Source organism: Sciurus carolinensis, chromosome 2 (genome assembly GCF_902686445.1).
Source record: "Sciurus carolinensis chromosome 2, mSciCar1.2, whole genome shotgun sequence".
Taxonomy (NCBI): Eukaryota; Metazoa; Chordata; class Mammalia; order Rodentia; family Sciuridae; genus Sciurus; species Sciurus carolinensis.
Genome location: NC_062214.1, coordinates 98,066,995 through 98,081,246, shown reverse-complemented (window position 1 = coordinate 98,081,246; position 14,252 = coordinate 98,066,995). Strand labels below are relative to the sequence as shown.

Genomic DNA, 14,252 nt, shown 5'->3' with positions numbered 1-14,252 from the left:
AAATATCTTGACTATCATAATGGTATTAAGGTGTCATATAAGAATGTCCTAGTTTAAGAGATTTATACTGAAATACTTAGGATTAAGTGACATAAAGGTTGCAACTTACTCTCAATTGGCTTAATGTAATTGGTAAATGTGTCCATGTGTCTATGTAAATGTAAACAAAGGGAAATTTTAAAAAATGTACCAAGTTGTAGAGCTGGTTTATAGATATAAAGTGTGCAGTATACTATTCTGTCTTATAAATTTAAAATTGTTCAAAATAACAAGGGTAAGAAAACATAAAAAATGCATATTTAAAAATTCACAAGTAAATAAAACTGCTAGACACAGAAATAAAATAAGAAATGTAAAAAATTCTATGGATAAGGTTATAAAATAAATTTAAAAACACAAAAAAGACATAAATGGAGAAATTAATTATGGTTATAGATAGAAATAGTTAATACTAAGTCATGTATTTTCTCCAAAGAAATCCACAAATTAAACACAAATCCACCCACCCCCTTAATTTATTTAGGAATCTTAGCAAATAATTCTAAAATTCATAGATTAAAAATGAATAAAGAAGTTAACAATATCAATCACTATCTTTCACTACCTACAAAAGCAACTTCTAGATAAAGTCTAAGAGCAAAAAAGAAAGCAAGAAGGAAGAAAAAATCCTCAGATATCAAAAATAAAGACAGAACTGAATATCAGAGAGGAAAATATGAAAATTGACATTTCAGTTTTCTAAGGGGATTATTTCCTAACATCTGAAGAGAGGTCCTGACTACTTTTTTATTTTTCTGGCAGGTCACTGAATAAATAGCCAACTGAAATATTCTCTTGGTTCTAGAGACAAATTCTCACTGCATCAGTTGGTTGGGAAGTAACTGAATTACATTAAACAGGTATGAATCTCCAAAACTTATTTCTGGACATTAAAAAATCTTTTCTATGATGACTTAATTAACAAGAAAAAATTTTTTCAAGTGGTAAAGTGTAATAAAAAGTGACAAACAATGTTAGTTATCTTTTCTAAGCTCAAATAATGTTTATAACTTGCATATGACCTTCACTGAGAAAATTATATCCCTCTAAAAAGATTAATTCATATTTCTGGAGTTCCTGGTATTAAAAGCTATTCCTGCTGGGCATGGTGGCTCACACCTGTAGTCCCAGCTACTCAGGAAGCTGAGGCAGGAGGATAGTGAGTTCAAACACAGCCTCAAAAACTTAGGGAGGCCCTAGGCAACTCAGTGAGACCCTGTCTCTAAATAAAATACAAAAAGAACTGAGGATGTGGCTCAGTGGTTGAGTTCCTCTGGGTTCAATCCCTGGTACCAAAAACAAAACAAAACAAAACAAAACAAAACAAAACAAAACAATACTCCCCAAAACTATCTATGTAGCCTTGACTGAAATGTTCCCCCATCTCCTAGAGAAAATGCAACAAACATTAATTAAAAACAATTCTGGAGGATTATAAATTACTAGCAGTCACTGACACACTTAATTTTTAAACTTTCTTCTTGCAATTCGCACTCCCAAAATTAAAACTAGTTACTTATTTAAATGTTTTGGTTAATTGAAGCTATAGTGATTGAAAGAATTTCACAAAACTGAACTAAAAATGCCACTTTATTTTCATACTTGCATCTTCACATTATAACTTCATAACTGAAAATGGTTAAGGTATTTTGCCAGAGGTCCTAAACTCTCACATCGTTTTTGAAAATGAAGGGGAGCAATGTAAATGCTGCAAATGGAATTGAAACTCTTCAATAGATTTTGATACTAAGAGTGATGTTAACAGAAATCTGGCTGGAGCTCAAATGAATAAAAAGGAAATAAAAATTAAAGATCATCTTTTAATTAAAACAGAGATGGGAATATTATTCTCAAACACAGCAGAGCTCTTCACTAAACCTTGAATCTGTCCTCTCCTACTCGTAAGTAAAGGGAGTTTGATTAATTTTTAAAGTAAAATGAGGTTGCAAACTGCAGGCAAAGAGGAGAATAAAACAGGTAATGTGCTGTAATGTTATCTATGTAGATGGCTTCAGTAATTCAAGGCAGCTGTCTAGGGCTGAGATTTTCAGTACAATTCATGAACATACCTATTAAACACCCTTTAAGGTCCCATCAATCCCCCCAAACAGGGAAACGAAATGCAGAATCTCAGATCTTTCCATCTCTTATAGGTATTGGGAGAATTTATCTTTTGTTACTCTCTTCATTCTTTTCTCAACCTTCTGTTGTTCCCCAACCTCATAAGACAACTTTAAAATTATCTTTATCTACATATTTCCTGTATTGAGTTTTTTATAATGCTAGGTTTATTTAGTTTTTATAATGACAGGTTCTCTTACTATTCTGTTAAAGTTCTGTATCATCTGAGCAGAATGCTTTAAAGTCATTTAAATCAATTTTACTTGGCAGAGAATTATATGTTAATGGAGGGAGGATGGGGATGATGAATCTAACTCTAAAATGTATAGATGGATAAAGGGTAGGAAGAAATACGAAATCTTGAATGTAACTGTTAATGAGATCATGAAAATTTTTTACTTGCTAAATATTTTATAAATTTTACATTATACTTTTTCTGTTTAAAAAATATATATATTTAGCTGTACATGGACACAATACCTTTATTTTATTTATTTGTTTTTATGTGGTGCTGAGGATCAAACCCAGAGCTTCATACATGCAAGGCAAGTGTTCTACCACTGAACTACAACCCCAGCCCACATCATACATTTTCTTAAAAAAAAAAAAAAAAAAAAAAATTTTTGTTCTTTCCTCAAGGCTCAGACAATATCTTCCCTAAAAGTCTTCATAGTTGAAATTACTTTTCTCAAAGTTGGAGGCTCATTCACACAGCATTTATCACACACTATCTTGTATCTGAAATAATATACTTTACGACCTTCTTCACTATAAAAACTGTGAAAGGGGGCTGGTACAGTGGCAGATGCCTATAATCCCAGTGACTCAGGATGCTGAGGCAGGAGGATTGAAAGTTCAAGACCAGCCTCAACAATTTAGTGAGAACTTCAGCAAAAACAAAAATAAAGGTTAGGGATGGAGCTCAGTGATAGGTCTCCCATGGGTTCAATCCCTACTACCCCTGCCACCAAAAAAAGTAAAAAACTGAGATTCTAAAGCCTAAGAAACTAATCTTTCGATCTTCTAAAGAATTCAGCAAGATATAGAATGAAATGAAATGGTAGGGTTGGATGATCCTACTGTGAGTTTCTCCTTTCAACAGTATCTACCACTCACCTAGAGGATGTATGCCACCAAATAAGGGTAATAAGTTAAGAAAAAGGAAGACAAGAGATTAAGGAAATAGTGGATTCTTTTGGAGAAAAGAGATGAACAGAAATTCCATCATGATGGCACAGAAGCCACAGATAATGGCTCTACAGCATAGGCTCAGGAATGGGTAGCATTCTCTATACATAGGTTCATTTCATATATATGTCTATTTTTTTTTTCCTGCACCAAGTGCTTTTAAAGCTAACAGCAATTAAGTTTGTGAAAAGTGTACAGAAAAAAAAGCAAACAAAAAATTTACAAGAGATAACTATAAACTACGATACAATGATTCATTGTGAATTACACTGTATATGGTATGAATGTGTGAACACTGAATATTTAAGAAAAAAATTGCTAGGGTGAGAGGGAGGACTATACACACTTGTATTTTTTGAGCAACATATGCTATACAATGTTAGGTGACCATATTTTCCAAACTAAAAATCAGAACCTATGGATTGACAACAGTTTTCTTTCTCTTTTGTATGAATTTATTTGAAACCATTTACAAATATATAAAAGGTAGACCACTTTTACTAGGAAATAAAATATAAAATCAGAACTCTCTTAAAATCTGGATTCTATGATTGCTATATATATGTGTGTGTATATTTGTTATGCATAAGTTAAAACTATGCAGGAGGTTTTGATGGTAACAACCATGATAAAAACCAATACCCAGAACCCTTAGCTTGAAGAGAGAACAGTGGTTCTCCAACAGTATTCTCTGGACCAGTAGTATGAACATCACATGGGAATGTGTTGCATATGCAATTTTAAGACCTTGAACCTACTGAATCAGATACTCTAAGGTAGTCAGTGTTTTTAACAAACTCTGCAAGTGATTCTGGTGGACACTGAAGTTGAGACCCATAGGTATAACTAGGTGCAGTGGAATTTGCTTACTCTCAGAATGAGCAACAACCAGCACCTAAGACTGTAACTGTAATACATGCTGGGCAAAGTGGCACAAGACTGTAATTCTAGCCCCTCAGGAAGCTGAGGCAGGAGGATTGCAAGTTCAAAGCCAGCCTCAGCAACTTAGTTAGGCCCTAAGAAACTCAACAAGACCCTGTCTCAAAGTAAAAAAATAAAAATGGCTGTGGTGAAGCACCCCTGTGTTCAATCCCTGGTACCAAAAAAAAAAAAAAAAGAAAGAAAGAAAGAAAAGAAAAGAAAAAGAACCATAGGCATACAGCATGGGTATAGGAAAGGAATGTGCTGTCATTAATGTAGTTACATTTAGAATAATAAACTTTGTTCAGTTAGTACTATGTAATTTCAAAGAAAGAACAGCTCACCATTGCTTTATATCTTAACACTACTTTTAAATGTGATAGCACTGTATCTGTTGATTTATGAATAGAATATCTCTGGAAGGATCCACATGAAGCCGATAACATTGGTTACTGGAAGGCTAAGACATACAGGTAGATAGAAAGTTTTGTCAGAAACTTCAAACGTTGCTGAAAGAATATAGACCAACTTGAACATTCCTTTACCATTGGTGGGTTTAAACCGGTACAATCACTATGGAAAACCATTTGGCAGCTTTTTATAAAGTCAAACATATTCTACTCTATGACCCAGAAATTCCATCTTTAGGTATTTACACAAGAGAAATGAAAATATATATTCATAAAAAAGATTTGTAAATGTTCACAATGGGTTTGTTCATAATAGTCAAAAGCTGGAACCAATCAACATGTCCATCAAAGGAGAATGAATAGGGGCTGGGGAGGTAGCTCAGTCGGTAGAGTGCTTGCCTTGTAAGCACAAGGCCCTGGGTTCGATCCCCAGCACCCAAAAAAAAAAAAAAAGGAGAATGAATAAACATCTGGTTTATACAGAGGCATAGTGCTCACCAGAGGAGGAATACTCAGCAATAAAAGAAATGAGCTAAGGATTCAACCACGTAGGTGACTATCAAACACATTATGTTAAAAAAAGAAACAAGCCCTATAAGAGTAATAAGGTAAAATTCCATTCATATGAAATTCCAGAACAGCTAAAAGTAATCCATGGTTATAGAAATTGCCTATGGAGAGTGGAGAAGATGATCGGACTGGAAAGGGACCCAAGAGAGCATTCTGGAGTCACAAAAATATTCCATACCTTAATCAGGTTGCTGGCTGTGCATGCTATTGAAAATCATCAAATTGTATATTTAAAATCTGTACATTTCACTGTCTGTGAATTTTACTCCTCCCCCCAACCCCCCAAATGAAGGAAGCCAAAATAAATTTTCAAACAAAAACAAAATTCACTACCAGAAATACTTAGAAATTCTAAAGAATGTACCTTAGCCAGGAAAAAATGTGATCCCAAATGGAAAGCCAGAGAAACAAGAAGAAATGAAGAAATAACAGACAGAAAAAGTGAAATACGTGAGGAACAAACATTAACTGTAAAAAACAATGACAATGTTGATGATGATGATGATGATGATGATGATGATGTGTGTTCACATGTGTGTTTAATTAACTTCCATTCCACTTTGGATTCAGTTCCCAAATCTTAACAGGACCCTCCTCTCCAGTCTCATCTTGTGCTCTCTTTCTTTCTCTACCCCTTCACCCCTCCTGTGTTCTTCTCCATCTCACCGTTTGCACAAGCAGTTCTGTCTATCCAGAAGTCTTCTGCTTCACTCCTCACCTAATGCTTGTTCATCCTTAATTTCAGTTTAAATGTGACTTCATCAGCCTTCCCTGACACTCTCCCCTCCTCCCCATCACACAAGATTAATTATATGCTTACATCTTACATTCCTTTTCCTTCACAACATTTATAAAATATGGATGCCTGATTAGTGACTTAATGTCCCTGTAGGCTCTAAATTCAGTAAAATCTGTTGTCCATCTTTTTTTTTTTTTTTTTTTTTTTTTTTTTTTTTGTGATGCTGGGGATCAAACCCAGGGCTCTGGGCTTGCAAGGCAAGCACTCTACCAACTGAGCTATATCCCCAGCCCATCATTATTTTTTTCAATATTTTTTCTAGTTATCAAAGGACCTTAATTTATTTATATGTGGTGCTTAGAATCAAACCTTGTGCCTTACACAAGCTAGGCAAATGCTCTACCACCATGCTACAACCCCAGCCCCTATTGTCCATCATTATTAGCTCATGTCCTGTCTAGATGCCTGACACACAGCAAGTGGTCAACACAATTTGTTAAGCAACTATGAACTTTAAGTATTCCAGAAGCCCATCTAAAAGTATTAAAAAGAGAAGACAAGAAGGGGAAGTAAGAACATAACAATTGCAGCCAACAATGCACCTGAAGAGTCTCTTCAGTTAAAGTATTTCACATGGACAACCATTTGCAGCAGGAAAGTGGAAAGACCAAGTTTTGGGTTCTGAAGAGACCTGAGTTTCAATCTCAGATCTGCTAACTACTGAGAGAGAGTTCTTGAGAAAACCAGTATCTTGGATTCCTTATCTGTAAAATGTGGATGATACTATCTGCTTTCACAAGATTGTGTGATGATTAAAGCTACAGTATGAAAACATTTCACCTGAAACCTGGCATACAGCAAGTGTTCAGTTAAAGGCTGCTATAATTATATATAGGTGACTCTGTTCCCTGAAGACAATTTTCACTAATGCATCTTTATGCACTCCCATGATCATGTGCTTCTATTATTCTCTTCAGTGCCCCCAAATGTCTCACATCAATGAAGCCAGACACTTTGGCCAAGCCATGAATTATATTAATGGGCTACAGGCAGATTCATTCTCTAAGACCTTCAGAAAAGACTGACTGAAACCCTTTTGTTTGTCCTGTGCCTTACTCCTTGCATTTATCTTCAGAATTCTTCTACCCACTCCATTCATTTATCCTCTTAAAACTTAATAAGATTGGCAAGGGAGCCAGAATGAATAGAAACTTTAAGGAAGAAGGTAGTAACATAGACTGCCACAGAGTTCAGTAGAATGGTGGATTTAACAGTTCAAATCAGCAATCTGACTCATTCCAGTTGTGTTCAATAGGTTCTTACATCTCTAGGTGCTGGAGTTAAGAAATGTCTAATACCACAGGCAGCCAGGGGATGGGAAAATCAGCTGATTTAAATATCCTGCTCTCACAGAAGTTAAATGATTTCACAAGATCACTAAGAAAGTGACAGAGCCAGAATGTCAACCTATTAAATCTCATTATCTATACTCCTGCACTTGCCCTAAGTGATTTATTTATATACAAGATCCCTTTTAGTTCCAAAATTCTACTCTTATGCATTATGTAAAGTCCTAATAGTTAACTGTTTTATGTGTGTGTGTGTATACATGATACACACAAACACGTCTATATGTCCTTCTCTTCTGTTCCTTGTGCAAAGGAGTAAACAGCAGGTCCACCATAGGCAGGGTGTGTGGGAGAGAGGAGTTTTGAGGAGATGCATGATCCTTATTTTTACCAGCATCGGGACACTGAGAGGAGGAAGGCATCCCATGGAGATGTATCAGCAGGGTGCCCACTGGAAGAGGTGAGGCCTAGAAATGCAACAGCTATATTCTCACTTGTGTTCAAGGATGCAGACAGCTGAAAGGGGGACACAGAAGTCACAGAGATGTTGGTATGGCTGGGAAATTAGTTACACTGAATATATAAGTAAATGAATTACATAAGTTAATATGTTACATATAATGAAAATCAGATTTTTCACTGTTAGAAATGATACTTACAGTTAAATTGTTAGTTTTTAATAGTTTTAAATCAGTATGAATTAATGATTTTGAAGTAAACGTACACAGATTGACAAAGAAATAGCTATAGGTATGTCTATTCAGTACACACACACACACACACACACACACACACACACACAATTTCTTAACTGTGTTCACTGATGAAGCTGAAGAACACATTCCAGGAGCAATGAGCCCACTAACCACTCAGATTTTGGTTTCTAAAAACCATTTTCTACCAGATGGAACCAGCACTCCTAGGAAAAATGGCTGATTCCAGACGGAACTGTGCCAGGAAAAGTACAAGACTGAAACATCTTCTGCCATAAAGTAATGAAGTATTCAAGAAATGATGGGCACTCATTATGAGGGCCTATAAACTTCCTTGAAAGGACTCCCACTGACCATATGGGACCAAAATATTTAATGACAGTACTCAATTACAACCCACTGAATAAAGTGGGATTCCATAAGTCTATATTAATATAAATAAATAAGCAAATAAATAATAGGGAGGAAAGAAAAAGCTCTTCTTACACAGAATGCCAACTAATAAGAATGGAAATAAAACACAGGGATGTTTGATTCAGACAGAACTAATCAATATATGCTAAAACAGAGGATGAATATTTGATGAGGAATAGAATATTGGCATAATCTCAGAATATGTGCCCACAAAATAGTAATCATTTGTATGGCTTAGATATTAGGTGTCCCCAAAAGCTCAGGTGTGAGCCAAAGCGAGAAGGTTTAGAGGTGAAATGTTTAGGTTATGAGAGTCTTAACCTAATCAGCAAATTAATCCCCTGACAGGGATTAAACCAGTGGTAACTACAGGCAGGTAGGGTATAGACTGGAAGAGTGGGTCCCAGGTTAGAAAAGAGTGCAAAGACATGACAAGCAAATGCAATATATGTTCCCAGATGGGATCTTGGACCAGAAAGGAAAAGAGAAACACTTATCAAAACTTGTGGGGCTGGGGATATAGCTCAGTTGGTAGAGTACTTGCCTCACAAGCACAGGGCCCTGGGTTCAAATCCCCAGCACCACCAAAAAAAAAAAAAAAACTTGCATGGTGGCTGGGCGTGGTGGCACAAGCCTGTAATCCCAGCAGCTTGGGAGGTTGAGGCAGGAGGATGGTGAGTTCAAGGCCAACCTCAGCAATTTAGGAGGTCCTAAGCAACTCAGTGAGACCCTGTCTCTAAATAAAAAATATTAAATACAAAAAAGGGCTAGGGATGTGGCTCAGTGATTAAGCACCCCTGGGTTCAATGCCCAGTACCAAAATAATAAAATAAAAATAAAAAAATAAAACAAAACAAAAAAACTTGCATGGTATCTGTGGATTAGATGATATTGTATCAATACTGATTTCCTAGCTTGGAGGAGTATATGGTTATGTTGGACAGAATTCTTGTTTTAGAAAAATACTCACTAGAATATTTAAAGATGATAGGGATGTGTCTAAAGTTTATCCTCAAATGTTCAGAAAAAAGCGACAAAAATGGGGGTAAAGGTTAGGGAGCAATGGTGGTGAGATGTCAAAATCTGGAGAACCTGCAGGAGGATATTGGAGTTCTTTGTGCTATACTTTCAACTTTTCTGCTGGTTTAAAATACACTATTAAAAAGTAAACTATATGTGTCCACCTTAATAAAATAGTATGACCCTGGAATTTAAAAGTTGCAGAAAAGTGGTGGTGGCAAAAACAACACATGAAAGATTGGGCTAGATTACTAACATAGCTGCTGCTCCAACTATGCTTCTCCTCCTTTGTGTGTAGTGCATAAAGTTTTAGGAAGTTTGTTCCCAAATTTAGTATGATGCCAGGGCTGGCAGGCAAGGTCAGCTTCTGCTCAGCCTGAGTGGGTCCAGAAGTGTCAGAATATGCCCTTCTTAGTTACCCTGTTGTTTATGCACTGCTGTAGATGTTGCCACCAGAGATATCCATTCTTCATACGTGCAAACTATACTCCCAATCTGGCAGTAGAGTCTCAACTCCTTTATTTCCTTTCTTCTTTGCCTTGTTTCAGTCAGGCTTCAGTTATAGGAAACAAAACCCCTCTAAATTCTTTAAGAGGAAAGAAGTCAATGGAGGGAATTAAGTGCTTATAAAATTGTTGGAAGAGCTGGGGTAGGCTCTAGGTTGGCTCTAGGCTGGACGTCCAGAGGCCTGGAAAACTGCTGCATAACCAGCCCACCTAGGAAGTTACCACCTCTGTCCCAGTCAGAGAGATAAGAATACGTGAGTAACAGGGACCACCACCAGAATATAGCCAATCTAGACATCTGGTATAGGGGCCACCACCATGACTTCTGCAACTTCCTATCAATACCTGTAAAACAAGTTACCTGATACTGAAATACTTTTGTAGAAAAATTCAATGTCTATATGACTATGCTTATCAGCAGAAAATGTCAAAAAACAAAACTATATGCTCCACTTTACTTCCACATCACAACTCTCAAAAAAGTGCATCTAATGGGGGGAACCTATTCCACATTCAGAACAATAATTGCCTAAGTCTGGAAAACAGAGTGTTTAGTTTTCCAGCCTCTACATAATTGGGAGGTTCCTTGGAAGGAGCTAAAAGTGATGCTCAATTCCAATTCCCAGGTCCATCATACTTCTTCCCACCAAAGATGAGTAAGTTATTCTCGACTGTTAATTCCAAGTGACTGTCAGACCAAATTACATATAAATTATATTACATTCCATCCTTAGTTAACTAATTCTTTTTTTTTTTTATATTTTTTGTTTTATTTATAGGTGGACACAATACCTTTATTTTTATGTGGTGCCGAGGATCGAACCCAGGACCTCCTGCATGCTAGGTGACTGCTCTACCTCTGAGCCATGACCCCAGCCCAGTTAACTAATTCTTTAAAGGCAAAATTGTGCATGTAAAACCTCTTACAGAAAGCTATGTGTGGAAAAAGAGCTGCGACTCACTGAAAAGTGAAAGATATTATGATCTAAACTTCAGCATACTTTAATTCTAATATGCTCATACAGTGTGACTCAGCAGCTATTCACTACACACTGACTAAATGGCAATGCTATTCTATTCTATTTCTATTCATTTTTCTTTGTTTCAGTTTCAAATCTGTAAGAATCATCTCCTATTGCTGTAACAGAAAAGCTTCTCTACTTTTAATCAATAGCAGAGGGCTGCCTATTCCCAGATGAATCTTTGAGTTTCAGAGGTGACATAGTTGTAGTGTTCTTCTTCTTTTAAAAGATGGGGGGAGGGGGCTTGAAGGTCCCTTTCTATTTTTGTGATGGACTAGAAAATAAATGGCAAATGATAGTGTTGAGACAGTAACTACAACCAGAAAACAAGCAACTTTCATCTTTTGCACCAGATGGTGAGCTGCTTTAAGACTGAGATTTGTCAGTCATTTCTCTTTCTGTATCCCCAGTGCCTTAGTATAATGTACAACACAGAGCAGACAGTTAATGAATCTGTTGAATAAATAACCCAAGTACAACAGAAGTGGGAGATGCTTTCTTATCATATCCCTTGTCTTCTTATCTCACTCTTTTCCTTAACATGGACAAAGTAAGACAGAGAGATGGAAGGAAATTTGAGTCATGGAACACACAGCCAGATCCCCACCATGGGAATAGGGTAGGCCTCATGCCATGAAACGAAACTTCCCAGAATTACAAATCCTTCAGCAAGTTCAGGAAATCCTCATTTCAAGGGGTGGAGTATCTGACCCCAGTTGCTACTGACCACCCACTAAATGCCACAATTAGTATTATTTCATCTGGGCAGAGGGGCAAGAGGGATAATTGAGAATACAGATCCTGTATACCAAGAGGAAGAAAACAGATGGTGAATGATACCTTTAGGTATTTTGTCTGTGATCAATTGGTTCTGCAGGAAGGAGGTGAGATGAGAAATCTTGAATGACAGGGCCTATTTCTGAGTAGCAATGGCAGGGAAGTTTTAGTGCAAGACCAGCCTGATTGCACTGGATGCTAGCTTAAAGTTCTCTGCACTGCAGTTATGTGGCAGGCAGGGAGATATGACTGACTGATAAGAAGGAAGTTATTATAGGTGCAATGCTGCATTACCTTCTTATGTCTTCTACAGTACAATAATAGGGGCACTGGATAGAACATTACATTTAGCTATAACATACTGATGATTGTTTCTGAGGAACTTCTAGCTGCCACTATTTGCCCATTTCCACTTTGCTTAGCAATAACTAAGAAATTATTTTAAAATTTATTTTAACAGATACACAAAAACATAAAAATATAAATATTTCTGAGCTCTTTCCACTGTACAATGCTTAAATCATTTATCTCCTCAAACACTTATCATTTTTTAATGATAAACATTCAAACTTCTTTCTCCTGGCGTTGTGAAATATACAGTACATCACCATATCTACAGTCACCCTGCTGTGTAACAGCACACCAGAACTTCTTGACCCTATCTAACTGTAACTTAGTAGCCACTGATTAACCTCTTCCATCCCTCACCATTCTCCCCCAGCCTCTGTTAACCACCATTCTACTCTCAACTTCCATGAGATGAACATTTTTAGATTGCACATATGAGTGAGATCATGCAGTACTTGTCTTTCTGTGCCTGGCTTATTTCACTTAAAATCTTTCCCAGTTCCATCCATGTTCTTGCAAATGACAAGATTCTAATCACGTCACATAAGCACTCTCAAAATAACCTGAAATAACCTGCCTACACTAACAAATTACTCAGTTTATAAACAAAAAGATCTCAGAAGAAATGTGAAAGACATCTAGAGATCCCAACTTGCTAAGAAAAGGCACTATTACCACATTATTGGAAGATACCTAAGCAAGCAATATAAATTAGGCAAGCAATATAAATTATCTTCTTCAAATCCTAGAACTTTAGTTTTCAAAGTGAACAGCTGTGGGAGGTTCTTTAAAGTATTTAAACTTTTTGACTTTATTTTTTAACAACGCAGATCATAAAATAAAGAGTGAATTTCCCACATTTGACACTTGTTGCTAAATAGGTGGGAAAATCTTATTGCCTGCGTTCCTATTCCTGTCTTCACTTAGGTGATTAAAAAGGGGTTCAGAAAAAGAAGAAAAAAAATCAAACAAGTAATGACAATTCACTAGGAGTCTCCAGATCAAAGTCTATAAAGTTAAGTTAGCCGGACCTCGGCCAGTGCAGGCTACTTAACAGCCGGGATGCTAAGCACCAAGGAAATTGGCCCCACCCCCAGGGAGTTCGCGGAGCGCCCCCGGGGGCGGAGGGGTGCGCAGGAAGGCGCTGCGGGGTGATGTGCGTCCCTTCGAGCACTCAGCCAGCTCGCTGCCTCGCCCCGCTCCTCAACACTTCCTGAAGGAAACTGACAAGGCGCGGCTCCGGGAGGAGCGGGGTGTGGAGTCCGCCGACTTGCTCCTTACTGCAAGCCCCGGGAGCCCGCGTGTTCCAGGACGCCCCCACGGTGCCCAGGGCGCCTCGCGCACTCCCCGGGCTAGCGCAGAGGGAGGAGGCGCAGACAGCAGAGCCTCCGGCCGCCGCCGCTGGCACCGCGGCTGCCTCCTCGGGTCCAACTGATGCACAGTGCGATGGGAAGCCCGCCCGCGACCCTATGGCCCCCGCACCTCGTCCTCCAGGAGCCCGAATACCTCCACTGCGCAAGTTGCCATTTCCGAAAGCTTCCAGCAAACCGGACGCGCTCGCCCCCGCCTGAGGCTGGGAACCGTAGTGCGGAGGAGGAGAAGAGAGAGGAGGCGGGGAGGAGTTGGAGGAAGAGGAGGAGGCACTCCCCCTGCGGCCGCAGCGCCTCCCCCGGCGAGCCAGCGCTAGTGGCACGAGGCCGCGCGGCGGGAAAGGGCCGGCAGCGCGCGCTCCGCGGGCTGAACGGTGGCGCGCGTGGCTGGGGGGCGCTCCTGGAGGGCGTCCGGGAGTAGGAGGGAGCGCGCCTGGGGCTGGGGGCGGAGGGGCTCGCCGGCGGGGACGCGCTTGCTGGGCCGGGAGCGGAAGGAAAGAGCACCCGAGGCGGCACCCGGAGATTGGTGCCGACAGGCCGGTGGGGGAGTCGGGCAGCGCCGGGGCTCTGCGCCGCGCAGGCAGGGGAGGCCGGGGTAACGTCAGCCCTTCCCCGGGGAAACGACGCTGTGGTTTTCCTCAGCAACAAGTCTCGCCGAGATCCGATCCAGAACTCGGCCTCTGACTAGATGCCTGGAAATAGGCGTGCTTAGTCCCAGCCTAAATCCCCACGCTCTTGTGTGGAT

The 14,252-nt window shown here is 39.0% G+C and overlaps 1 protein-coding gene across 1 annotated transcript in view; it reads right to left on the bottom strand.

The window, feature by feature from the left end:
- Positions 1 to 13,795, bottom strand: part of Nedd4 (NEDD4 E3 ubiquitin protein ligase) — a 124,848-nt gene extending 111,053 nt beyond the window's left edge. The window contains exon 1 of the mRNA XM_047540063.1: positions 13,620 to 13,795. Within this exon, the coding sequence (XP_047396019.1) occupies positions 13,620 to 13,664 (45 nt within the window). The 5' untranslated portion in view covers positions 13,665 to 13,795. The remainder of the gene's footprint in view (positions 1 to 13,619) is intronic.
- Between the last annotated feature and the right edge of the window lie 457 nt (positions 13,796 to 14,252).